We start from the raw sequence: 24249 nt of genomic DNA, 5'->3' as shown, positions 1-24249 counted from the left end.
TTGTTATTGTTAAAAATGTTGCAATTAAACAGCTATAAAGTAAAAAAGAAGTTAAATAAAAATATGTTTGTAATTAAAGATGCACATACTTTTTTATGAAGAAGACAACTCAATAAATATAAACAAATAGACATATTGAAACAGGCCCAATAACTGACTAATAACAGTGAGGAAGATGAATCAGTTTCCCAATACAGATATTTGCCATTGTTTCTGTGTCTGTCAGTTATTGTTATCAATGAAACTCATTCATTCATTCATAAATAAATAAATGGTGAAAGGGAAACTGAATTTAAATAAAACTAAAGTAAACTGGCATAATATACAATAAACAGAAAAATAAACATGCAGTTTTATATTTTTGGCAATTCATTTTCAAACTTACCGAATGAAAATATACCAATAGCCGATAACACTGAATTAGAGTTGGAGTTTAATTTGCTTGACATGTTGTCCACGTACACTTAGTAGACCATGAGGTGTTATCGTCCAGTTTACATAATAAATTATATTCAGACAAAATCCTAAAGGGATTTGGATGAGGAGTGTCTTAAAGCAGTTTGACTCCCTTTGTCCAAGACATTATTTGAAGGTCCTCTTGTCTATGCTGATATGTGCCTCTTTGTAGTAACAAAAATAAATAAACTCAAAAATATGTCAGTTTAAATAAAATTTTTTTTTTTATAAATTAAATTTGTTATTTAAAATGTTTATTTTAAATAATTGTAACTTTAATTGTGGTGTTTTTAAGGCATTTTCATTTCGTTTATGTTATAAATTATTTAAAATAATTTGAACATTTACTGAGGCCCCCTGGAAGTTTGCTGAGGGCCCCGGGCTCCTGGTTGAGAACCTCTGCCTCAAAGCTCGAGCCTGTCCAAATACATCACCAGACCACTTGTCTATAATTACAGGACGTATTTTCGGAGTTTGGCCGAAGCGTTCAAGTTGGCTTAAGAAGTGTTTTAAGATTTTTGTTTACTCAATGGGACTCTCTGGTTTGTGGATTTGGCCACAGGTTCTCATCTACATCACAATGGATGTTTTCATTAGCCAAACATCTTGGAAAAAACCTTCGGGCATTAAGAGTAATGCAACAGTTACTTATCATTTTGAGCAGTTGTATCAATTGATAGTTAGATCATTGTAAGGAAATGAATAGACACTCATTTGAAATGTAATGTGTGAATTGACTTTTGAAATAGTAGTACTTTGATGTTAAGTTGTGTCATATTGAACAGGTGATTTTTGTTGAATGAACAAATGATCTAAGTTTTATGTGTATTGTATCCAAGCAATTGAGAAAAGGGTTAGAGTTTGGAAAAATGTGCATTTTGATCATTGGTTGTGAGTTTTGTGTCTAGAGTTGACATCAAGGTTCTGAAAATAGTAACAAAGTGATTGGAATTTTTTTTTAATTTACAATTGAAAGTTTTCCTAGACATGACGCGAAATTGGAAGACGTAGCTAAATTCGTGAATGACGGGATAGCTTAGCCTAAAAGACCGCTCTAGTGTGGATTTAGTGTGCGTTGAGTGTACTGTACTTTGCTAATTTTTCAGACCAGGGACAATGCCAATTACCTTAAGAGTCTGTGTATTGAAATTGGACCCGATGATTTGGACAGGCTCCTTATGCTTATGGTAAAAAAAAAAAAAAAGTGTGAAATTAAGCCAAGTAGGCTACTATGTTTGAGTAAGCTTCACCGCCCTCTACTGGTTAAATAATATACTTCAATAGAGATCCAGGATAATGCATTTGAGTTTGTTCTTGGTATTCACAAAGACATACACTGAATCATTTATTTGTAAAATGGTAAAAAAACAAACAAAAAAAAAACGGATTTGTGGTTAAGGTGTCATTAGCTGGATCTCTGAAGATGTAATGCCAGCTAAAATAAGAAATATAAGCTCTGCTTAAACAAACAGCATGCAAAAAAGTGTCGGGTGTAAAGCGGCTTTTAGTCTTAATTCCTAATTGATCAAACATTTGTTTTGAATTAATCGGAAATCTAAATAAATTGAGTGTTTATTGCTACTTGTATGTCTCATTTTTTGTTACAGGTTTTTTTTTTACTTGTTACCCTAACCTCAGCAAAACTCATTGAAAAGCAACATTTTCTAGAGTAACGTTACACGGACCAATTTACAATTAAAAACAAAACAAAACTTTGCTTTCAAAAAATTGAGAAAGAGTTTTAGGTCATATTTTTGCACCCCTATATTCGCAGTAAGTGGCAGGTGGCGATAACCACCCCTCAGACGTCCACAGAGAGAGCAGAGCAGAAGAAGAGCTCGACACGGAAGCGCTTCGAGCGGAAGTGGTTTTTTTCTCGGCCCTCGTGTCGCTCTTCCTTTCCGCCTGCTCGAGTGCGCCATACACACACACGCTGCGAAGGTAACGACGAAAAACAGATTTTAAACCCTTTATACCCTTTCCATCCACATCAAAATGTACTCATCTGGTTGTTAACAGAATCATAATCGTGTTTTGACTCGTATATGTCATGTAAGCTCGTCAAAACGATGATTTTGTGCGTCTTCTGTAAGCGGTCCATGAGCCCGCTGTCTCTCCCTTAGAAAAGACCAAGCGTGAACCCGCACATGTGAATTATGACATTTTGTCTTCTGTTTCACAAAGTGTCAAATTTGGACGAATCATGTTTACTGTATTATTGGGTTACGGCGTACGGATTAAGAGTAAATTTAGTTTGTAACGTTAAGTTAATAAGGTTGGGATCATATTCGTAATCTATATGAAGACTTGAGATCGTGATTATTTATCCTCGCTTTAACTTCCAACATACATTGGTTTAAATGGAATAAAACATTATGTACTGTATTAATTAAAAGTTGCTGCTTTTTTTGTGTGTGGGACACCCTTTTAAAATAGAATTGCGTTATTATATGAAATGTAACTTTTTGTTATTTTTGTTGAATTCAGCTTGCTTTTTCTCCCTCAATTAATATAGGATTATTTTGCTAACTTACCTCTATGATTTTTATGGGTTGGTCTGTGTGTTGTGGACACCCTTATGTACATATAAATGTGACTTTTCTCATTTCATTGTAAAGATGGCTGAAGATTGGGAGGCTGCGCCAGCTGTCGCTGAGACACCAGAGATCAAACTCTTTGGCAAATGGAGCACAGATGATGTGCAGATCAATGACATCTCACTGCAGGTGTGTTTGACGCTCACACAGCTGGACATAAACATGACATGGATGGCATATTTGTTTTTTATTTGTCACTAACCCTATGAAATCACATATATATTAGACAAAAAAGCCTGTTTGTTTAGCACTGTACACAAGGCGTTTATGGCACACAGTATTATAAGTGAGATTATGGAGCTTACACTCGAGGACCAAACTGCCCACAAATATACAGTTGGGTGCAGATGTTATTTGTATATGGCCAAAAAGCAAGATGAAGTTCTGATAGCTAACAATTGTAAATCAATGATTTTTTTACTTATAAAAGACTATTTAATGTAAATAAACAAAAGTTGTCATTCTATATCTGTCAATATGTCTTGGGAAGATATTAAAATGCATTATGATCAAAGCAATGTAGTGCTTTGTAGTACATTATAGGAGTGAGAGATGTACAAATGTTCCTCAAAAGCCTGTTGTTTAATATTTTTATTAAATTATATATGAATCAAGTAAATCTAGGTGGCTTCAGTCCTGTATATGTTGAAATATTAATAACAATTTAAAAGTTATTCTTAGTTTACAATATAAAAAATCTTTAAATATTTCACAGCAAAAATATCACAACCTGAAAGTGGACATTTTTTACTATTAAGGGCCCTACACACCGGGACGAATATCGGCGCGCGTTATTCGCCAGCGTTTTTCAACGCGTTTTTTGTGTTCACACCCAAGCGATTTTCGCTGACGATGAGCCGAGTGAACATACAAATTCATTCCCTGACATTAGATGGCGCTTAATGTAAATCAGAAACCACTCCATAACAATTCTCTTTTATCAAGATTTTTGTAGTCGCTGTCGCGTTTGTCATATAGTTCTTTATGTTCCGACACCAACGAGACCAGCAGCTCTACACTCATCTTGCCTTGCATCTTCCTCGTCTCATTTCTTCCCGGCAGTGTTTAGACGCTACTTGGTGTATATCTTCTTCGCCGTTACGTATGTGTGCACGGCAAGACCGTTTGTGTTTGAGCGCCCCCAAGTTGTGTTTTACTGTAACTTCAGAAGCTCCAGACACGTGAGCAAAAGCGCCAATCTCATTGGTCGGATAGTTTTTGACGCGGCGCGTCAAACCAAAAAAACGAACCCGAGGCGTTTTTTAAAAAATGACGCTTTTACGCGTGCCGTTTTTCGCGCCGGTGTGCACACTCACATTGGTGCCCTTTGTTTAGTCACGAGGCGTTAAACGTCGGCGAATATCGCGCGCGAAATTCGTCCCGGTGTGAACAGGCCTTTACACTGACAGAAGGCATGAAGAAGATTTTTTGCCATTGTTTTGATCATGTTTATTTGGAGGCTGTACATTAAGCACATCAACGCATGTCTCTCTTTCAATAGGATTACATTGCCGTGAAGGAGAAATATGCCAAATACCTCCCCCATTCCAGCGGCAGATACGCAGCCAAGCGTTTCCGTAAGGCTCAGTGTCCCATTGTGGAGCGCGTCACTAACTCCATGATGATGCACGGACGCAACAACGGCAAGAAGCTGCTGACCGTCCGCATCGTTAAACACGCCTTTGAGATCATCCACCTGCTCACTGGCGAGGTCAGACCCATTTTCCAGATTTATTCATGCTTTGTTGCCTTGTTTTGTCATAGCAAAGTATAAGGCCTGTTTAAATATATTGCAGAATGAAAATTTGGTAATGATTTTTGTAAACCATTTCTGAGATCTTAATAGTCTGTATTAATAGTAGACCATTTCTATTTGGTTTCCAGAATCCTCTGCAGATTCTGGTGAACGCCATCATCAACAGTGGCCCTCGTGAAGACTCCACTCGTATCGGACGTGCTGGAACCGTGAGGAGACAGGCTGTTGACGTGTCCCCCCTGCGCAGGGTCAACCAGGTCTGATTTTCTTCAAGTGTCGTTCGAGTGAGAACTAGCCAAATAGCTATCTGGCTATTTAAAGTCGTTCACACGACATGGAAAACTTTTTATGCATTTTGGCCGTTCCTTCTTAGTGTTCTGGTGGCTAGAAAACGCAAAGGTCATCAAAGTGCAAGTTTTTGAAAATAATACACGGATCATTTTTTGTGGATCCATGTAAACGGGGATCATTTTGACAATATTGTCGTCCGTACACGAGACTTTAAAAAAACGCACAGTGTAAACGTACCTTAGTTCGGTCATAGTTTGATTTAACATTCTCTCTCTCTCTGTCTCTCTCTCTCTCTCTCTCTCTGTGTGTATATCTATCTATCTATCTATCTATCTAAATCTAATTTGGGTATTGTTAACTTATTTATTTTTGGCATGATGTACACTACTAAAAAAAGTTTCAAAAGGGTGTTTTCACACTGATGTCGTTGAATAACTGTTTCAGTTCCCCCAAACAACCGTTCAGTGAACAGTTCTTAAAATAACCCCTTTTTTTGTGTGTGTGTGAAAAACATTTTAATAATCTAAAGAACCTTTTGTCCGATGTAAAGGTTCCATGGATGTAAAACGTTCTTCATGGAACCATAAAACCTTTTTTTTAACGAGTGCATATCATTGACACCAGGAATGAAGTTATTTTGAAGTTAAAATGACACTTTATTAGGCCTTTGCGATTTGGTCGTTCACAGAAATGGTCAGTGAAGATATGGTCGTTATGTGAAAGTGGTCACTTATTGTCTGTTGGTGTTATGATTTTAGGCCATCTGGCTGCTCTGCACTGGTGCAAGAGAAGCTGCTTTCAGGAACATCAAGACTATTGCAGAGTGTCTTGCTGATGAGCTCATCAACGCCGCCAAGGTGAGACAATCTGATCAGAGATTATTATTATCTACACCTCCAGATCATGTACAGTAAATTAATGTATGAATCTTGTCGTTGTTGTTGATTTTTATCTGCTATTACAAAGTTATTTTTCTGTTTGTATTGCAGGGTTCCTCCAACTCTTATGCCATCAAGAAGAAAGATGAGCTGGAGAGAGTGGCCAAATCTAACCGCTAATCTCCATTTTGTAGAAATTTGGATTACAATAAAAGTATGACATGTATTCATGGCTGGTTGTTTTTTTTCTCTTCTCTTAAATGCAATGCTGATATCTCCTGTATTTAGAGTCAGGTGAACGAGGATGAACTCTTGAAGGGTTGTGTTAATCTTTTCTTAGTTGAAATTTTGGTAAATGTGTGATTACCTCACATAAACAGATTTTCCCCAAAGTAATGTGGAGTCGATGCTCCTTGCAGTTGCGTTGTCTAAAATGACAACCGATTGGCTGTAACATTTCATATCTTGTTTTACTTGCACTGCTTAAAGTTTCTGATCTAAGCTGCCTTGAGAGATCACTGAATTAAGTAGTTAAATCTTTATATAAAACTGATTTTAACCATCTTTTTGAGTCCTACAGTCACAAGACCCTCGGTCATTTGACATTCATTCCTCTACCCTGCATGTCTTTCATTAACAAATCTATTCTGTAATTAAATTTGTGCTGCTGCTCTACCCTTGCCAGCAAAGGCATCAGATCGTAACCTTAAGATCCGATAGTCCTCTTGCTGAAATGAAGCCGGCTGTTTTGAAGATATGTAGTATCGGTGTGGGGTTGTAACTTGTGTCTGCCTGCATGTTTGGGATTGGCTGGCAAATAAAGCTGCTAAGGAAGAGCTTCAGTTGACAATGTAATATATCTGACATTAAACCCATTTTGAATCAGTACATTTACAATAAATGGCAAACCAAATGGATTAAATGCATACATCAACTATATGAGGTGAACCCAACACTAAATCGAGTTATTGTTATTATTTTGAAAATAGATGTTTACATGTTAATCTAAAGGGCATTCAGAGACCTCTGCCAGTGATATTCTGACCTCAGAGCTACATCAACAAACTGCTGAAGCCCGAATTGAATTATGTTCTAGGGTGGAGTCGCATTTTGATGTTAAAAGGGCAGGGTTAGAGGGAAAGATGATAATGTACAAACTGGACCATTCTGACCTGTAAAAGGATTACGCCGTAGACTAAGAAAATCTAAATATGTCTCAACCTTTTAGACACATCCTCTTCTTTTGTCTTCTCCCATCTGTGGGTAAGTTAAAAAAGTAATAAAGCGATGCCATTGTTTTTAACATTTGTTGTAATAGTTTTTCACTTCCATAAGCTTTATTATTTAAAATAGCTCTTACATAGCTCTTAAACTGTTTATTTATATGTCAACCCTTTTATATGACAGTATTTTTTAGGAATGGGAAGTGATCGTGCTTTACGGTGCACTTTAATGCTTTTAATGCAACAATAAGAAAATGGAAAGCTTCTAATTGAATTCCATTGTATCTCTGCATATCATCTTCTACAAATTTGCTAATATAATTCTTTTCATCTGTCCTCTTACAGTTCCTCTGTTCTGTTATACATGTGTATTTCCTTCCATCTCACCCCTGGATTGTCTCAAGTTCCCTACCAGGTGTTCGCCGGGTCAGCTCTGCCTTTCTAGCAAAGCTGTAGGACAGCGCGGTATGTACTTGTGTCATTAATGTCATTCAGTCTGTGACAGATGATTGGAATTATGTGCTTGATTTACTTGCAAGCAATGAGACCTTCAAATTCCAGTGATCATGCTGTGTTGAGTATTTTGGATGTTACTAGAATTTAACAAACAAATTTGCATAAGCCATACATTTTGCTTGTCATTATGTGTGTTTTTCTTTGAACAGGGGATTTTCAGGTCACCCTGTATGAAAAGAGCTGTGCTCTTCCTGCCCTGTGTGGATTAACGGGAGAGAAGTTTGCCTTTGGTTTAAACTTTACCTTCACCAGCGACTGCTGTGATACTCTGCTCTGCAACGGCATCTCAGCCAGTTCTGCTGGCATATGGTCCAGCACCCTGCTCTCGCTTCTTCTGGCAGTACTTTATTCACAGTAAACTCAACTAATGGACTCTATAAAAAAAAAAAAAAAAAAAAACGTATCTTGAATAATTATAAGTTTGGTTAAAAAATAAAGTAATTCCTAGAACCCTTGGGTTACACTTTATTTTAAGGTGTCTGTACGCATTCAAGTAATACTTAACATGTACTTACTATAGGATTAGGATTGGGGTTTGGTTTAGGGTTAGTTGCATGTAATTATGCATCATTTAAAGTTATTACTATAGTGTTAACACTTTACAATAAGGTTAATTTATTAACATTAGTTTATGTATTAAATATTATTTTAATAATGTATTAGTAAATGTTGAAATTAACATTAACAAAGATTAATAAATGCTGTAGAAGTGCAGGTCATTATTAGTTCATGTTAACTAGTGTAGTTAAAGGGGTGGTTGATTGTGATTTCACTTTTCTTACTTTAGTTAGTGTGTAATGTTGCTGTTTGAGCATAAACAACATCTGCAAAGTTACAATGCTCAAAGTTCAAAGCAAATGAAGATATTTGCTTTTAAAGAAATTGCTTTTTAAGGACTACAACAAACGGCTGGTAGGGACTATACACATTCCTCCCGGGTTAGTGACATCGCCAACCCTAAAATTTACATAAACCCCGCCCCCGGGAATGCAATTTAATTATCATGACAGAATATGCTAATCAATGACTTAAGATAGTTAACTCCACATCAGCTGCATACATTATTCAACTAACCATTCAGAAACGTCCTGTTGCATTCTACATGTTGTCGCCTCTTCTTGAGTCTCTCCATCTTTGTCTCACTCCGGTTTGAACAGAAAAGGCTAAAAGTCTTCAAATTTTCAGTGCATGTCTGTGTGAGGTAAAAGGACACAAGCTGTTGAAGCCCCGCCCTCTGTGCAGGGAGCAGCAGCTCATTTGCATTTAAAGGGACAGACACAAAAACGGTGCGTTTTTGCCAACCCTCAAAAAGTTGTAACATTTTTGTTGTCAAAGTTTTGACAATTTTAACATGCTATATAAAAATATCTGTGGGGTATTTTGAGCTAAAACTTCACATACACACTCTGGGGACATCAAATACTTATTTTACATCTTGTCAAAAGGGCATTATACCACCCCTTTAACTAATAATAACTAATAAAACCTTATTGTAAAGTGTCATGTGCAACAAGGACACTGTAAAATAAAGTGTTGCCAATTGTATCTATTTTTATAACAATCCTAACAAGAAGCCTTTACTGTTTCAATCAGCATTGCTGCATTTTACACATGGATAAATTCAACTTAATAAATAACCTTATTTGTGCGTCTTGCTTGATTTTTTTTTTCTTTCTTCCATACAGTAGAAATTAATGCATTTTTGTAAGGTGTTTTTAAAATTAAATTAAAAGGAATTGCATGGTCAATGTTAAATTCTGTGTGCGGTGTTTTGCGCATTAATCACACACTAGTTTTTTTAAATAAACATATGTATGTATATATATATATATAATATTTGCAGGACATACAGTTACAACTCAAAAGAATTTAACAACAATAATATAATTATAAACAGTAGAATAAATGCACTTATGTATAAAAAAAAACTTGTCAGGGTCATAAAATCCAAATAAGACACAAGAAACACCAAAGAAAAATAGTTTAAGAAAAAAAAATATATATTAATATTATAGTGACGCGATCGAGGCGCGCGCTCGTGTTTTGTTGTCAGAAGCCTGAAAAACAGCGGCGACATTTTGTCGAATATCACAGGAAAAAACAAACAAAATATTAAAACAGTGGATATTCTATATCTTTAACGCGTTCGTTCTCTTTTTAGATACTCGAACACAACTTCAGAAACTCACCTCAGAGAATTTCCTCTGTTTATTCACATCGAATTTTTCCTCAGGGTTCATTATTTTAAGACACAAGACACCATCAAGAATGGCGTGATCAGTGTAAAAGTCTAAACAGTGTTTTTACACAGTGAAATATGTCTGAAAGCGACATTTTAAAAGATCCAGAAAGTAGAGCTGTGAGTAACGTTAACGTTATAAATGAAGATGAGGAGCATGAGGGAAACTATGAGGTAAATAATAGCTCTTATTTAATAATACCTCAGTAATAATGTTCTTACTTGCGTTAGTAACACGGAGATGTGGTCGTTTTGTTTAACTTTAGATTTTTCTGAGTATATTTGTTCAACGAGGTAAAATTGGACTGAGTTACTATGACAGTAGCGACTATACGCTGCATTACATGCTGGACACGATGGACAATGGCGACCTCCACCTGCTGGATAGAGGTACTGCATCTCTCTCTCTCTCTCTCTCTCTCTCTCTCTCTCTCTCTCTCTCTCTCTCTCTCTCTCTCTCTCTCTCTCTCTCTCTCTCTGCTGTATTTGCATGGGTGCACACACAGCACTCTTTAGTTTCTCGCTCTCTTTCGTGTCTCTCCCGCTGGCTGTTTGTTATTAGATTTTCTTGCTTGCGTCAGTTGGTTGTATATGTCAGAATACACTGATTGGAGATGCAAGCGGTTGAACAAAATGCATGTATTTGTGTATTTGCCATTGTGTTGGTTTGTTTTTGCCATCAGTCATTTTCTGTTTCAGTCGTTCAAGAGCTGAGTCCAAACGTCATAATAACAAGTGCCAAACAAGAGCCCAGCTTGACCCAGTTTATCGAAAAGCTTGGTAAACTCTTCAATTTTCTCTAAATCATAATTTTAGATGATAAGCAAATGCCATCTCTCGCTTAATGGTCTTTCTATGTTAAAAAAAAAAGTGTCATACTATCAAACTTTTGATTTAATTTCAGAATTAAACCGTGATTATAAGCCTGAAATAGTCATGTTTCCAGATGCAAACTTTGGTAAGTGTTCATCTATAGCTTTATTTTGCTCTCTAATCTCTATCACAATTCCATGGAAATTTGTATTCTGTGTAACACACACACAAAAAAAGTTTAGCAGGATTTTCATGCTGCTTTTTTCCTGGATGGGGATTCTGGAGAACTCAACAAAAATTACTAAGACAAAAAACTTTGATATGCGTGACGTTTAGATCTGGTCAGTCTTTCCCCAAAATCTGTCAGATACTGTGTATATAGCAATAAAAAATGTCATGTGTGCATGAAATTTTGCAGCGTTTTACCAGCTTAGTGAAAAATGGCTCAGAGTAATTGATCCTCTCCCATCCTCTGCAGGTCTGGAGATCAGCAAACAGCAACTTCTCGCAGCACACCTCTGGTTTCTCCCTCCCACCATCACAGAGAGCGAGAAAATCCCGTATCTCTCCTCCTGCATCCCATTAGACTCAATGCTGATGGTGAGACCTCAGAGATGATTTATGCTGGATAAATGGACAGGCATATCATGGTAATCTTCTTTGTCGTAGGTGAGGTCAATAGGAGGACTGTTGAAGTGTCTGGAGAGGAGAAGAGTCGGCTTAGACCTGAAGGACTGCATAGGCATCCCCATATTTCAGTTTCTGACGTACACGCTGTAAGACATTGATATATCAGCCAATGATTTAATATATAGTTGTTCTAATTTTTCCAGTGAGTACAATACAATACCGTATTTATTTATAATGCATTTAAAGACAACCAAATTTGACCTGTACAAAAAGGAAAAATAATAACTACAGGAAATACAAAACGTAAACAACAAATACTACACTGAACAAAATGTAAATGCAACACTTTTGTTTTTGCCCCCATTTTGCATGAGCTGAACTCAAAGATCTAAGACTTTTTCTATGTACACAAAAGGCCTATTTCTCTCAAATATTGTTCACAAATCTGTCTAAATTTGTGTTAGTGTGCACTTCTCCTTTGCCGAGATAATCCATCCACCTCACAGGTGTGGCATATCAAGATGCTGATTGGACAGCATGATTATTGCACAGGTGTGCCTTAGGCTGGCCACAATAAAAGGCCACTCTAAAATGTGCAGTTTTATCACACAGCACAATGCCACAGATGTCGCAAGTTTTGAGGGAGCGTGCAATTGGCATGCTGACTGCAGGAATGTCCACCAGAGCTGTTGCCCGTGAATTGAATGTTCATTTCTCTACCATAAGCCGTCTCCAAAGGCGTTTCAGAGAATTTGGCAGTACATCCAACTAGGGATGTCCCGATACCACTTTTTCACTTCCGATACGATACCGATGCCGCAGCTTTGGCTATTTGCCGATACCGATATCAATCCGATATTTTTATTTTATTCTTGAACTAATACTACTAATAATAAAATATATGGAAGCACTTTGCTCAATTAGCCACATAAAAACATCTCACTCAAATGGAGAACAAATACTTCTCCAGTATATAGTCCACAACAACAGCTGATAATGAAAGACTGCCACCCTTTATTCAAAAGACCTTGAGATATGTTTGGTAATTGTACCTGAATGAATTTAAAATTAATTAGCTATATTTCAAATCAATATATTTGTTTCCTTAAAATTTTAATTAACTTTAACTTTATTCTCATCTGAATTATAAATAATTTATTTCTGTATAAAATAATACTACCATTAAAAACACATTTGATTTTCTTTTTTAATCATTGTAGAATGTGTAACTTCAAAATAAACAGATTAGTGCTCTGTTTTAGGACAAGAAATGAAAACCAATGCAATATGATGAAAAGATGAGATAATTTTTGCTCTTAAACAGTGTGTGTGTGTGTGTGTGTGTGTGTGTGTGTGTGTGTCTCTGTGTGTGTGATTTTGGTTGGGTGACAGTTGTAGGTTACAGTTTGACAAGAGTTTAGGCTACAGTTTGACAAAAGCACAATGTTGTGTTTTACACAAATATAAGTAGGCTAAACACTTTTTGCAGTTTTAATGATGTCCTGTATGAACAAAAGGACGGAGTATGTTTCCACTGTTCGATCGCGCCTCTCTCTATGTCTATGCGCGTATCTAACAGTAGTTCCGCATTACATTAATTAATGTGCACGCGAGTTTTATTTATTTTTATACCGTGTATTCTCCCTGTAAATCCATGCACCGAACCGTGACGCACGTACCGAAGGTAGTTCAATACTAATAAACGTACCGTTCCACCCCTAATAGGTATCGGATCATAGGTATCGGATATATTTTTTTTCTCCCCTCCGATATCCGATCTAGCGTTCTGGGCCAGTATCGACACGATACCGATGCCGTGGATCGGATCGGGACATCCCTACATCCAACCGGCCTCACAACCGCAGACCACGTGTAACCACACCAGCCCAGGACCTCCACATCCAGCAGCAAAAAATCTTTGAGTTCAGCTCATGAAAAATGGGGGCAAAAACAAAAGTGTTGCGTTTATAATTTTGTTCAGTGTATATATGATACTATAAATACTATATATACATTATATGTATACAGTGCTGGGTAGTAACTGATCATATGTAATCTGCAGTTCCTTCCCAAACGCTAGTTAGGGAAACCCTCAAGTAATGTAATGCACTTCATGTTGTTGATAACAAAAAGTGGAATAATTTTTCTTTCTCTTTGTATTTTCTATCAATATGGTACAATATTATACTACTCAAATCAATGTTATAAACACGCAAGGTCAAAAGTTAGGCATTAATTAACAGATTAAAAATCAGTTTTGTACACTTTGTTCATTCATTATTTTGCAGGAAAGATGTTGTGTACATCGACAGAGACACATACAGGTTGGTCGTATGGACGGGTCCTTTTATTTGTTCAATTCGTTCTACTTTTTAGAGACGTAAAAACCTGTTTACACTTCTTCCTCAGTGCACTACAGATCTTTAAATCTGAGCTGCATCCTTCCGTCTTAAAACTCCTGTCAGGAGAGAAAGAGGGATTGAGTCTTTATGGTAAAACATATTCTTTTGTCCACCATCTCCAGTTAATTAAATCCTGTTGTGTTTTAGTGCAGGGTTTTTTAAAACTGGGGTGCACAGGGGAGCGTTAGCAGGTCTGTGGAAAAGTGTAGTAAAAATCAATGTAAAAAATTTAAAAACTAAAAAAAAAAAAAAAAAATTTGATTTTAAAAGTACTGGAGAGGAGAGTAGAAAATGCAATCATGTAATGTTATATAAACTAAATATTTTCCAAATAATATTTTACACATATTTATAATATTCATTTTTCACAGTTTAAATTGGGTCTTTATACAATATATAGCTGCCTTTTAAATTTTAGGATGGGGGTCCCTTGCCACAAGGATGATCATATTTAGGGATCCATGGCCTTTAAAAGATTGCAATTCCCTGGGTGGTAGAAACTCCCCTATGAATTCTTAATAACTTAAGTTATTACTAGGCGTCTTAAGTTAAACTAGGCTTCGCCGTTTCCACATCTACAAAATTATCTGACGTCTCGCCCCCTATGAACACTATCACTTGAGAATAATACCTTTAGTGTAACCTGCTAACCTGATGCACAGCAGTAACCAGATAGACTCCAGACAATATCTTTGAAAGGCTTCAGTCATGACCGAGAGGATCTCAGACCAATCTCAGAGAGATCACACCAGCAAAAAGATTAAAACAGTTTATATAGAATAGGTGCGTGGGCAAAGGTAACGTAATTTAATTACATAATTTGTCTCTAATATAGTTGGTGCTTCATATATGCAATTCCACAAAGCCCTGCTCTGTTCCTAGGCAAAAGAAAATCTGTATTTCTTATGTCATGAGGTTAAATATACATTCAGACAACTGTCTAATACTGGTTTCATCTTTTGTTATTATGACACACTTACTTTGGCCCAAGTGTTGGGACATTTTGTTCTCAAAAGCACATAAATGTTAATCCTGTAAGAAAAAGAACATTGGTTATAATTAATTAAAAATGTCCTTCACACCTGTTTAAGTGGGTACTCAGAAAAGCCGAAAATGGTTGTTGCCAAACAAGACAAGACAGTGGCTGTACACAATGGCGCCCCAATTTCTTTACACTTTCAGTAGCGATCAGAATGTGGCAAGAGTGCCACACACACACACGGTTTGTTTGCTCAAACATAACAGACTCTTGTCTCGTGTGCGTAATGTACGACTCCTGTATGTCTCTGTATCGCCTTCACCTCGATTTACAATCGTCATCCATTAAAACTAGCAGGACACTGGTTTTCTTTATCCAACCGAGAGATGTAGTTTGCGTATTATTATGTTCATGCAGCGGTTGGGTGTTTTGAGCCGTCGTTCAGCACAATGAGAACCGGCTTGGGCTGCTCCGAAACTATCACAAAATACGTAGGAGAGAGATTGTGCTGTGAAGCCAAGTTTATGATTTAAAATGATCTGATCAAAAACAGAGGATCGGAAACATAACATCTCTTGTCTTCTTTTCGCTAGCTGTTTCCACTATAGTGTATTGATTGAAATTATTAATCAATAATGAATTAATTAAAAACTTAATTTTTTACCACTTTTACGCACCTCTCCTGACATGCTCTGCCGCCCCCCTGGGGAGATGCACCCCACACTTTGAAAACCCCTGCATTAGTTTATAGGAAAGTTATCATTTGCAGTTCTGTCGTAATTTACGCACTCTCATATCATTTACAAACCATCCATGCAACACTACAGGAGAAATCAATGCAAAAAAATCTGTAGAATATTCATGCTAATCATGCAATAAAAGTGAATTGGTAAAATTTTAGTGTGAGCTATTCCTTTAAAGGGTTAGTTCACCCAAAAATGAAAATTCTGTCAGTAATTACTCACCCTTATGTTGTTCCAACCCCGTAAGACTTTCGTTCATCTTCGGAACACAAATTAAGATATTTTTGATTAAATCTGAGAGCTGGTTCACTCCTCCATAGGCTTATGGACACTATAACTTGCTGGCCCAGAAAATGTATTAAAGACATCGTTAATATAGTCCAAGTGACTCCAGTGGCTCAATCTTAAGTTTATAAAGCAACGAGAATACTTTTTGTGCGCAAAAACAAACAAAAATAACGACTTTATTCCACTATTCATTTCATTCTCTCTCTGTGCCTCGAGTTAGTTTACGTAGTGTTTTTGCGCAGCGCGTCTGTGTTGCACGTCACCATATAGGCTCACTATTGGGCGATGCTGGTCATGTGTGATGCGTGGTGACGTGCAACACAGACGCGCTATGCAAAAACACTACGTAAACTAACTCGAGGCACAGAGAGAGAATGAAATGAATAGTGGAATAAAGTCGTTATTTTTGTTTGTTTTTGTGCACAAAAAGTATTCTCGTCGCTTTATAAACTTAAGATTGCGCCACTGTAGTCACTTGGACTATATTAACGATGTCTTTAATACATTTTCTGGGCCAGCAAGTTATAGTGTCTATAAGCCTGTGGAGGAGTGATCCAGCTCTCAGATTTCATCAAAAATATCTTAATTTGTGTTCCGAAGATGAACGAAAGTCTTACGGGGTTGGAACAACATTAGGGTGAGTAGTTACTGACAGAATTTTCATTTTTGGGTGAACTAACCCTTTAAGAATAGTTTTAGTTCTTTATATTTGTGGTAAAACTGTGTGCTTTCTGAAGGTATTCTGAATCGCTGTCGGAGCAAGTTTGGATCTCAGCTTTTACGGTAATGTCCCCTAGTTTTATAACAGAGACTTTAGCACATTTTAAAAGGTGTTTAAGTGGATGACATATAGACTTCCTTTCCCCCCTCTGTTTGTTTCAGGCAGTGGTTCCACAGACCAACTCGAGATCTGAACATCCTGAATAGACGCCAGGAAGTGATCCGTTTCTTCACATCCCCTCGTAACTTTGCTGATCTTGGCACTTTACAGAGTTGCCTGCGGAATACTAAGAACATCTTGGTACGGTTTTCAACATTTTGTCTAACGCTCAATATTAAGCAGAGCCAAACAGCAAAATGTCCCCCAAATGAACTGACTCTTAACTTGTCTTTCATATAGACATTGCTGCACAAAATGTCTCTCTCTACTCCGAAGGTCGCAGTCTGGCAAAGTCTATATAAGGTGTGGGCACAACACTCAGATTAGGTTAATTTATTCCTCCTAAAGAGGCTTGGCTATCCTGGTTTGATTTTTTCCCCCCATGTTTCTCTTATATAAGACGGTGTACAATGCGTTGTGCATTAGGGACACCATTCGCTCCATGCCCCAATCCATCCAACTTTTCAGTGAAATCAGTGAAAACTTCACAGATGATCTTTTCTACATCGCCACATTCATCAGTAAAGTGGTGAGACTGAATAATGGAACATGGAGCAGTGCATGTTTTTTAACCAATGTTTATGCTAAATTATTACTGATTTAATGTAATTGCTTTGACTTTGTCATTCTCCATTGCAGGTGGACTTTGAAGGAAGTTTAGCCGAGAACCGATTCACTGTTAGGCCGGATGTCGACCCTGTTATCGACGAGAGTGAGTGGTTTCCATGGATTTCTTCAGTTTTGGTTTTGATTGTATTGTAACTAAAGTTGCACAATTTATCGGTGGCTGATATATTTTTCACAGATAACTGGGAATATTAAATGATTGTTTAATTATGTACTTGATTTTTCAATGTGAACGTACGTTATTTCCTGTGGACGTGCAAGACTACTGATTCGATTCTGATTTGTTTACACTGTTGTTGTTTTTTTGCAATGTAGATTTAATATATAATCAGTCTTATTTGTCAGCATAATTCCGTATTTTGGAAAAGGCCACAAGCACTTTTATTATTTCAGTGGTTTGAATCATGAAATTTGTAGTTTGCTTCACTTTTATTATATACATTTTATATTTTTGTTTTATCCTCTTCTTTACAGAGAAAAGAAGGATGATGGGTCTGCCAAATTTCCTGACAGACGTGGCTCGTACAGAGCTGGGAAACCTGGACCCTCGTTTCTCCACCTGCAGTATAATCTACATCCCTCTGGTCAGGACGTGATTAACGCTTCTCTTCGTTCATTAAAATGTGATGTGTTACCTAATTGTTGACACTGAGCTGTTAACATAAAGGTTGCAGGTCAAAATCCATGTTAGAGCGAGCCAATAAGTGAAGAGTCAGTAAGGTTGGCATTGTGCCCCTGAGCAGGCCACTTGACCCCAACTTGCTCCAGGATGACTGTTCCTGTAATTAGCGTACTGAAGTGTAGCTAAATGACAAGCAGCTGTAACAACTGTGTAGTAATGGCTATGACATCTCATCTGGGTTAGCAAAAGCAGCAAGCACCGCTGCTTTTATTAAATAGTGAAATAGCTTGTAATTGATCACAGAATTTCATATTTTGTGACATATCTGTGCCACCAGACAGAATTGCAAAAATATTGATTGTTTCCAAACATATTTCCCAAAAGCTAATCCTCTTGTTCCATCGTTCATGCAAACAGGAAGTCCTTTCCCAAACTCATGCCATACAAACACACTGCAATGTTGAAAGCACCACACTTTCTGGGTAAAATCAGCCTATTAAAGGTTTACTTATAGAGGTCTCTGCATATTAAACATTGACAGGAGAAAGTATTTTAACATAAAAAAAAATACACTTCTTACCTTAGGAGATCTTATCATTGAAATAACAAAATGAGTAGGTTTTAGAGGTGCTAACTGATAACTGAGCAGCATAAGGTATGCATTTCAAGGCAAATTTAGTTAGAGCAAGTATAATAAAAATGCCTGTATAAATGTTGATGGATAGTGATTACATTTTTTAACCGATATACATAATGACATCCTGGTATTTCATTTTGTGTTGGATGACAGATTGGATTTTTACTGGAAGTGCCAAAATTACCCAGCATGATGGATAAACAGAGTTTTGAGATAGAGGGTCTTGATTTCATCGTGAGTATGCCAGTGCTTTTTATTACAGTGTTTATAAGGCAACACAATTACATTCCCTTAAATATCCTGGTTAGGGTTTGTTTTAAATTGGAAGATAGTGAGTATTATACTTTTGCAGTTAATTTGGCCTGAACTGCTTAATGCACAGATTCTATTCAGACTTCACAGATAATTTCAGTCTTATGTGTGCTTTTCTATTTTTGGTTCCTATAAACTCACTGCTGTTTAAAGGGATACTCCACTTTTTTTGGAAATAGGCTCATTTTACAACTCCCCCAGAGTTAAAGGTGCATTAAGCAACTTTTCATGTTAAAAATACCCGTTTTTCTAATCCATACATGCTTAAACAATTGCCTGATGGGCTGAATGAGCCCTTCTATGATCACTGCGATTGCCTCTATAATCCTGTACAGTAAAATAAATAAGAGGGATTTGGGACGGAATCGACTGGGCGTGACGTCATGCGCGTTCACGCTCACCTGGCTATGTCTGGCAGGTTTGTGTATTCGCCGCCCTTATCCGCATCAGCGAAGACAACTCAAGCGACTTTTGCAAAAGTAGAAGATGGATTCAAAGAGACCGGCTTCTAGTTCATCCCAAACCCCAACGCAAACTCCACGTAACCGCGTGCACAACTCTGGTTGCAGTTTCGCGTGTCGCCAGAAGGGGGCATAGTTCTGCAAAAACTCAGAGACTTGCGCAATGCAGCTTTAAACAGTTGAGTTTTACCGTTTTCGAATCCATTCAGCCGAACTCCGGGTCTGGCGGTACCACTTTTAGCATAGCTTAGCATAGATCATTGAATCGGACAAGATCATTAGCATCTCTCTCAAAAAAAATTACCAAAGAGTTTTGATATTTTTCCTAATTAAAACTTGACTCTTCTGTAGTTACATTGTGTACTAAGATGGACGGAAAATGAAAAGTTGCGATTTTCTAGGCTGATACGGCTAGGAACTATACTCTCATTCCTGCGTAATAATCAAGAAACTTGAAAAATAGTTTATTTTCGCCTGAAAATAGTCCCCAGCTCGGTAACTTCCAACGTGACCGGGACTAAGTTTGTCTAACCTATTAGACCTATTTTCAGGCGCTGCGTCATATCATTACACCTGCTGCACCCATGGTACGGCAGCAAAGTTTCTTGATTATTACGCAGGAATGAGAGTATAGTTCCTAGCCATATCAGCCTAGAAAAGCGCAACTTTACATTTTCCGTCGGTCTTAGTACACGATGTAACTACAGAAGAGTCAAGTTTTAAATGGGAAAAATATTTAAACTCTTTGGTCATTTTTTTGAGAGAGATGCTAATGGTCCTGTCCGATTCAATGATCTATGCTAAGCTATGCTAAAAGTGGTACTGTCAGAACCGGAGATCGGCTGAATGGATTCGAAAACGGTAAAACTCAACTGTTTAACTCTGGGGGAGTTGTAAAATGAGCCTATTTCCAAAAAAAGTGGAGTATCCCTTTAAGATTAAAGATTGCAAATCTTACCAACATGAATGTGTGTGGATCAGACGTGCTTCCTTTCCAATTTAATGTGCACATGTGAAGTAAATACATCAGGCCTCTTTGTCTTTGACCCATTGAAGTTTGAAGGTAAGAACTGATGTTTGTGTTTTATTTTTGAATTATTTCAGTTTCTGTCAAAAGACCAACTGCATTACCGCAGCACACGAACCAAAGAGCTGGACAACATGCTGGGAGACCTGCATTGTGACATCCTAGGTCTTTCTTCCTTTCCTTCTTTCTTTTCCTATGTCTTTAAAAACGGTACGTAACGTGTTCTTTTTTTGTAGACATGGAGATGGCGGTAATGAGGAAGCTTCAGGCCTCAGTGCTTCAGCGTAGCGGCTGTCTGCATAAGGTCATGTCGCTGTGTGCAGAGCTGGATTGTCTCATTGCTCTGGCTCAGGCCTCTCGGGATTACAGCTACTGCTGTCCAACCCTGACTCCAAGCCAAAGACTGGCCCTGATTGAGTCACGGTAAAAATCACCTCTTCTAATGAGATGAATGTTACATTTTGTTTTTTTGGAGTTCTCTAATCTTCTGTATATATCTCCCACTCTTTCTCTTTCAGACATCCTTTGCTGGAGCTGTGTTCTCCAGTATTTGTGTCAAACAACTACATCAGCTCTGAAACTGAAGGCAAAGTGAAAGTCATTACAGGACCAAACTCATCCGGCAAGAGCATCTATCTAAAACAGGCAAACACAGCAATAAACTTCACAGGCCTTACATTCACATAACACTGTAAATTGAACTTATTTTGATAAATGAAATTTCACAACAATACTTAAAACAAAGACTGTAAGACAGTTTACTCATATTATTATGAATGGGAGAAAGTGCAATATGGTGGAATAAGTCCCACCCTCTAAATAAAAGAGCCAATCAGCAATCGGTAAAGTCATTACTGGATCTGCCATTAAAAGCTCCAGTTCCTATAGCAACAGTCAAGTGTTCTGAGATGTGCGCTTCAGACTGTACATGCGCATTGGCTGGACCAAGTTAAATACACATTTTTTTAATGATATTTAAGGATAGGAAACAACATTTATGGGTCAGTTCATTGCAGATTTTTATTGCTGATTTGAAATATTTTATTTAAATGTGAGTAGTGTTAGAGATCTCTGTATTTTCCCCATTCATGTGGACAGGAGTTGCATGCCCACATTAGATTGCTGCAGGAATTATGTATTTTTGTTGGCCAAAACCTGGAAGCAAGATAACATTTGAGCATTTTCAGCAGTTTTCAGCAGTTTTTTGAATGGGTTTTTTGGTTAAATGCTTTAAAAAAAGAGGAAGGCTGCAGGAAGGATGGATTTTTTGTTTGACAAAGCTTAGTGCTTAGTGACATTAAAGTCGAGCGACTGTGGTGAAGTTTGTTCATAGCCTACGTTTAGCTTTTGACTTCTGCCGATTGTTTTTATGCTTCAAAATACATAAAAGTTGTGTTCATTTGTGAAGATTATCACGATGAACAAATCTTTTGTTAGTCTTTTGTTAGTCACAAAGATGATTTTCTGCAATAATCCAATGGAAAAACAATTTGGGGTTTTTGTTGAAGGAACCAGGGTGATGCGAACTTCCGGGTTGGCCTACAAAAATACATCATCACTGCAGCGCTCTATAGCTGCACAGGGTGCAGAGTGAACAGACTTTCCTTGAAAGGAGCTTTGCTTAAAAATGAGACTCAAGGAATTAAAAACAGCGGTCCATGACCATGGGAATAATCCTGAATGTAGGCATTTCATCATTTTTTGTAAAATCCTGTATTCTGGTTGGTCTTGAAAGGTGGGTCTGATTGTGTTCATGGCGCTGATCGGCTCAGATGTTCCCGCTAAAGAGGCAGAGATCGGGCTTGTGGACGGAATCTTCACCCGCATGCACAGCCGTGAGTCTGTATCGGTGGGTCTGAGCACCTTCATGATTGACTTGAACCAGGTGAGACCATCTCACACTCACCCTGTTCACACAAATGCCCTGTACACTTAAAAAAAAAAAACTGTAACATCCATCTCAGATCATCCGATTTTGTGAATCTTGCCCAAAGGTCATGTCTCTCATTGATGCAGCATGAATTTGTACAGCGTTTTCAAGGCAGACATTGAAAACCGCCTCTGAGCCATTTAAATATTTACATAGCAAATTGCAATATCACCCTTCAGATGTTTTCTCATAATTATAAATGGTTCAATCTAGATGGCTCATTCTTTGAACCACAGCACTGGGAATTCTCTTGTCCTGGTGGATGAATTTGGCAAAGGAACCAACACAGTAAGAGTGGTAGAGCCAGGAGCAGCAAACAGGACTTACAGAAGAGCAAGGGGGCATTTTAACTAATATTGTGTGTGTGTTTATGATGCAGGTGGATGGATTGTCTCTCCTGACCGCATGTCTCAATTTCTGGTTGCGTGGGCCTCAGTGTCCTCACTTGCTTGTGTCTACATGCTTCCACAGCCTTATTCAGCTTGGCTTGATCTCTGGTTCCCCACTGCTGGCTTTACAGGTGCCACAGAAATAGGCTTTTAACAATGCTATCATAGGAAAATCATTGTCATTGTTTTTTTAGTTTCTATCGATGTGATTTCAAGACCAGTAAACCAATTTATGCATTGTTTTTTTTTTTCCTTTGACAGACTCTAGAGACAGCTATTGAGGGGGAAGAGCTGGTGTTTTTGTTCCAAGTGAAAAATGGCATCTGCCAGTCGAGTTGTGCGGCTAATATCGCCACTCTGGTCAGCATTCCCACTGACATGGTCAAGAGAGGAGTGGATGTATGACACTGAAATACTTCTTACAGTCATTTTAACGCATTCTATTCAAGTCAGATGTGGGGCGTTCCTACTTGCTATGTCCTAATTTTGAAGGTGTTTCATTGCCCCCGAACAAAATTTTTTTTGGTTATGCGAACATTAAAACATTAAGGGAACTTTCTATTTCATAATTTTGCAAACAAAATGGGAACATTACTTTTGAATGTTCTTTGAACATTCAATCACCATATTTATATGATGTCCTGCTTCTGTGTAATAAGAGTTGTGGATATTCACATAATAATAATTTTTTTTTTTTTTTTACTTTGAATAGAGTTTTATTGCATTTTTCCAAGGAGTAGTTTGGAAAATCCATCTTTCACAGTTGAATGGAACAGCGTTTTTGCTTTTTATTTAATCCTTTGTTGACATTATATGATTTAATCTCCTAAATATCCTCATCTATGCAGGTATCAGAGTTATACAGAACGGGAAGGACCATCAGAAAGATGGACAGGCCACCTGCAGATGAACAGAACAACAGGTAAAGGATGGTTCTGGACAGCGAAACTTAAATTCTCTCCTCCCACTACTTGAAATATATTTTAATATTTATATATGATTTATATATGATTCAGGTGTGCAGAGGTGGTGGAGAAATTCCTCAGCATTGATCTGGATGACTCTGAGATGAATCTAGATTCTTATTTGAAAGATGAAGTGGTCCCAGCTCTTGAAGAGGTGCTGTGACCACATTGAAACTTAACTATGGGACTGGTCGTTTTATTTCAAGGTTTGAACGGCTCCCATTCCCGAAACACACAAAGTTTAAAGCTGATGGTTTGAATTGTATTGTTTGTTTGATTCAAACCAATCTTTTTGGTCTTGTTTTTTTTTTCTAATCATTAAAAGAATTAGTTAATAAAAGTCATTTGTTCATGATTTGAACATACTAGAAAGACGCGTTGTCTTAGCATTATTTTACAGTAAACAGGCTTTTATTCACAGGAGTGCTGCCACTGAATGGTGGTGCAGAAAACACTGCAATTACTAACTCTCTAGGGGGCTGACTTGATTTCAGAGGACTGTTAATGAGTTTCCTCAAGTAATCACTTGTCACAGCATTAGAAAGAAACAGCAACTTGCTCAGAGTTGATCAAATCAATTAAGTTCTC

The 24249-nt window shown here is 37.5% G+C and overlaps 3 protein-coding genes across 3 annotated transcripts; all 3 read left to right on the top strand.

Annotated features, from left to right (window-relative positions):
* Positions 1-2044: 2044 nt before the first annotated feature.
* On the top strand, positions 2045-6204 carry rps5 (ribosomal protein S5). The gene is made up of 6 exons (XM_084419101.1): positions 2045-2397; positions 3075-3182; positions 4555-4764; positions 4938-5066; positions 5859-5957; positions 6090-6204. The coding sequence occupies exons 2-6, from the start codon at positions 3075-3077 to the stop codon at positions 6156-6158; spliced, it is 615 nt and encodes a 204-aa protein (XP_084275227.1). The 5' UTR covers positions 2045-2397; the 3' UTR covers positions 6159-6204.
* Positions 6205-6862: 658 nt separating this feature from the next.
* lypc (ly6 domain containing, pigment cell) lies at positions 6863-9365 on the top strand. The gene is made up of 3 exons (XM_084419102.1): positions 6863-7241; positions 7547-7666; positions 7867-9365. Exons 1-3 carry the CDS (start codon positions 7190-7192, stop codon positions 8073-8075), a joined length of 381 nt encoding a protein of 126 aa, XP_084275228.1. The 5' UTR covers positions 6863-7189; the 3' UTR covers positions 8076-9365.
* Positions 9366-9904: 539 nt separating this feature from the next.
* On the top strand, positions 9905-24027 carry msh5 (mutS homolog 5). The gene is made up of 24 exons (XM_084418042.1): positions 9905-10130; positions 10223-10346; positions 10656-10736; positions 10861-10914; positions 11248-11369; positions 11439-11545; positions 13688-13723; positions 13809-13891; positions 16549-16594; positions 16694-16832; positions 16932-16994; positions 17092-17220; positions 17331-17403; positions 17793-17902; positions 18731-18811; positions 20455-20542; positions 20614-20800; positions 20896-21022; positions 22113-22262; positions 22521-22595; positions 22687-22827; positions 22958-23095; positions 23545-23618; positions 23713-24027. The coding sequence occupies exons 1-24, from the start codon at positions 10035-10037 to the stop codon at positions 23822-23824; spliced, it is 2436 nt and encodes an 811-aa protein (XP_084274168.1). The 5' UTR covers positions 9905-10034; the 3' UTR covers positions 23825-24027.
* The last annotated feature ends 222 nt before the right edge of the window (positions 24028-24249 follow it).

This window comes from Rutilus rutilus, assembly GCF_951802725.1.
Source record: "Rutilus rutilus genome assembly, chromosome: 9".
Taxonomy (NCBI): domain Eukaryota; kingdom Metazoa; phylum Chordata; class Actinopteri; order Cypriniformes; family Leuciscidae; genus Rutilus; species Rutilus rutilus.
Note: the sequence above shows the minus strand (reverse complement) of the source record. Positions and strands in the feature narration are given on the sequence as shown.

Coding starts and splice junctions, on each gene's coding strand:
- rps5 (XM_084419101.1), top strand. CDS start 3,075: ATGGCTGAAGATTGGGAGGCTGCGCCAGCTGTCGCTGAGACACCAGAG. Junction 3,183..4,554: donor TCAATGACATCTCACTGCAG/GTGTGTTTGACG, acceptor CTCTTTCAATAG/GATTACATTGCCGTGAAGGA. Junction 5,958..6,089: donor AGCTCATCAACGCCGCCAAG/GTGAGACAATCT, acceptor TTTGTATTGCAG/GGTTCCTCCAACTCTTATGC.
- lypc (XM_084419102.1), top strand. CDS start 7,190: ATGTCTCAACCTTTTAGACACATCCTCTTCTTTTGTCTTCTCCCATCT. Junction 7,242..7,546: donor TTGTCTTCTCCCATCTGTGG/GTAAGTTAAAAA, acceptor GTCCTCTTACAG/TTCCTCTGTTCTGTTATACA. Junction 7,667..7,866: donor CAAAGCTGTAGGACAGCGCG/GTATGTACTTGT, acceptor TTCTTTGAACAG/GGGATTTTCAGGTCACCCTG.
- msh5 (XM_084418042.1), top strand. CDS start 10,035: ATGTCTGAAAGCGACATTTTAAAAGATCCAGAAAGTAGAGCTGTGAGT. Junction 16,833..16,931: donor GGAATACTAAGAACATCTTG/GTACGGTTTTCA, acceptor TCTTTCATATAG/ACATTGCTGCACAAAATGTC. Junction 22,263..22,520: donor TCATGATTGACTTGAACCAG/GTGAGACCATCT, acceptor GGTTCAATCTAG/ATGGCTCATTCTTTGAACCA.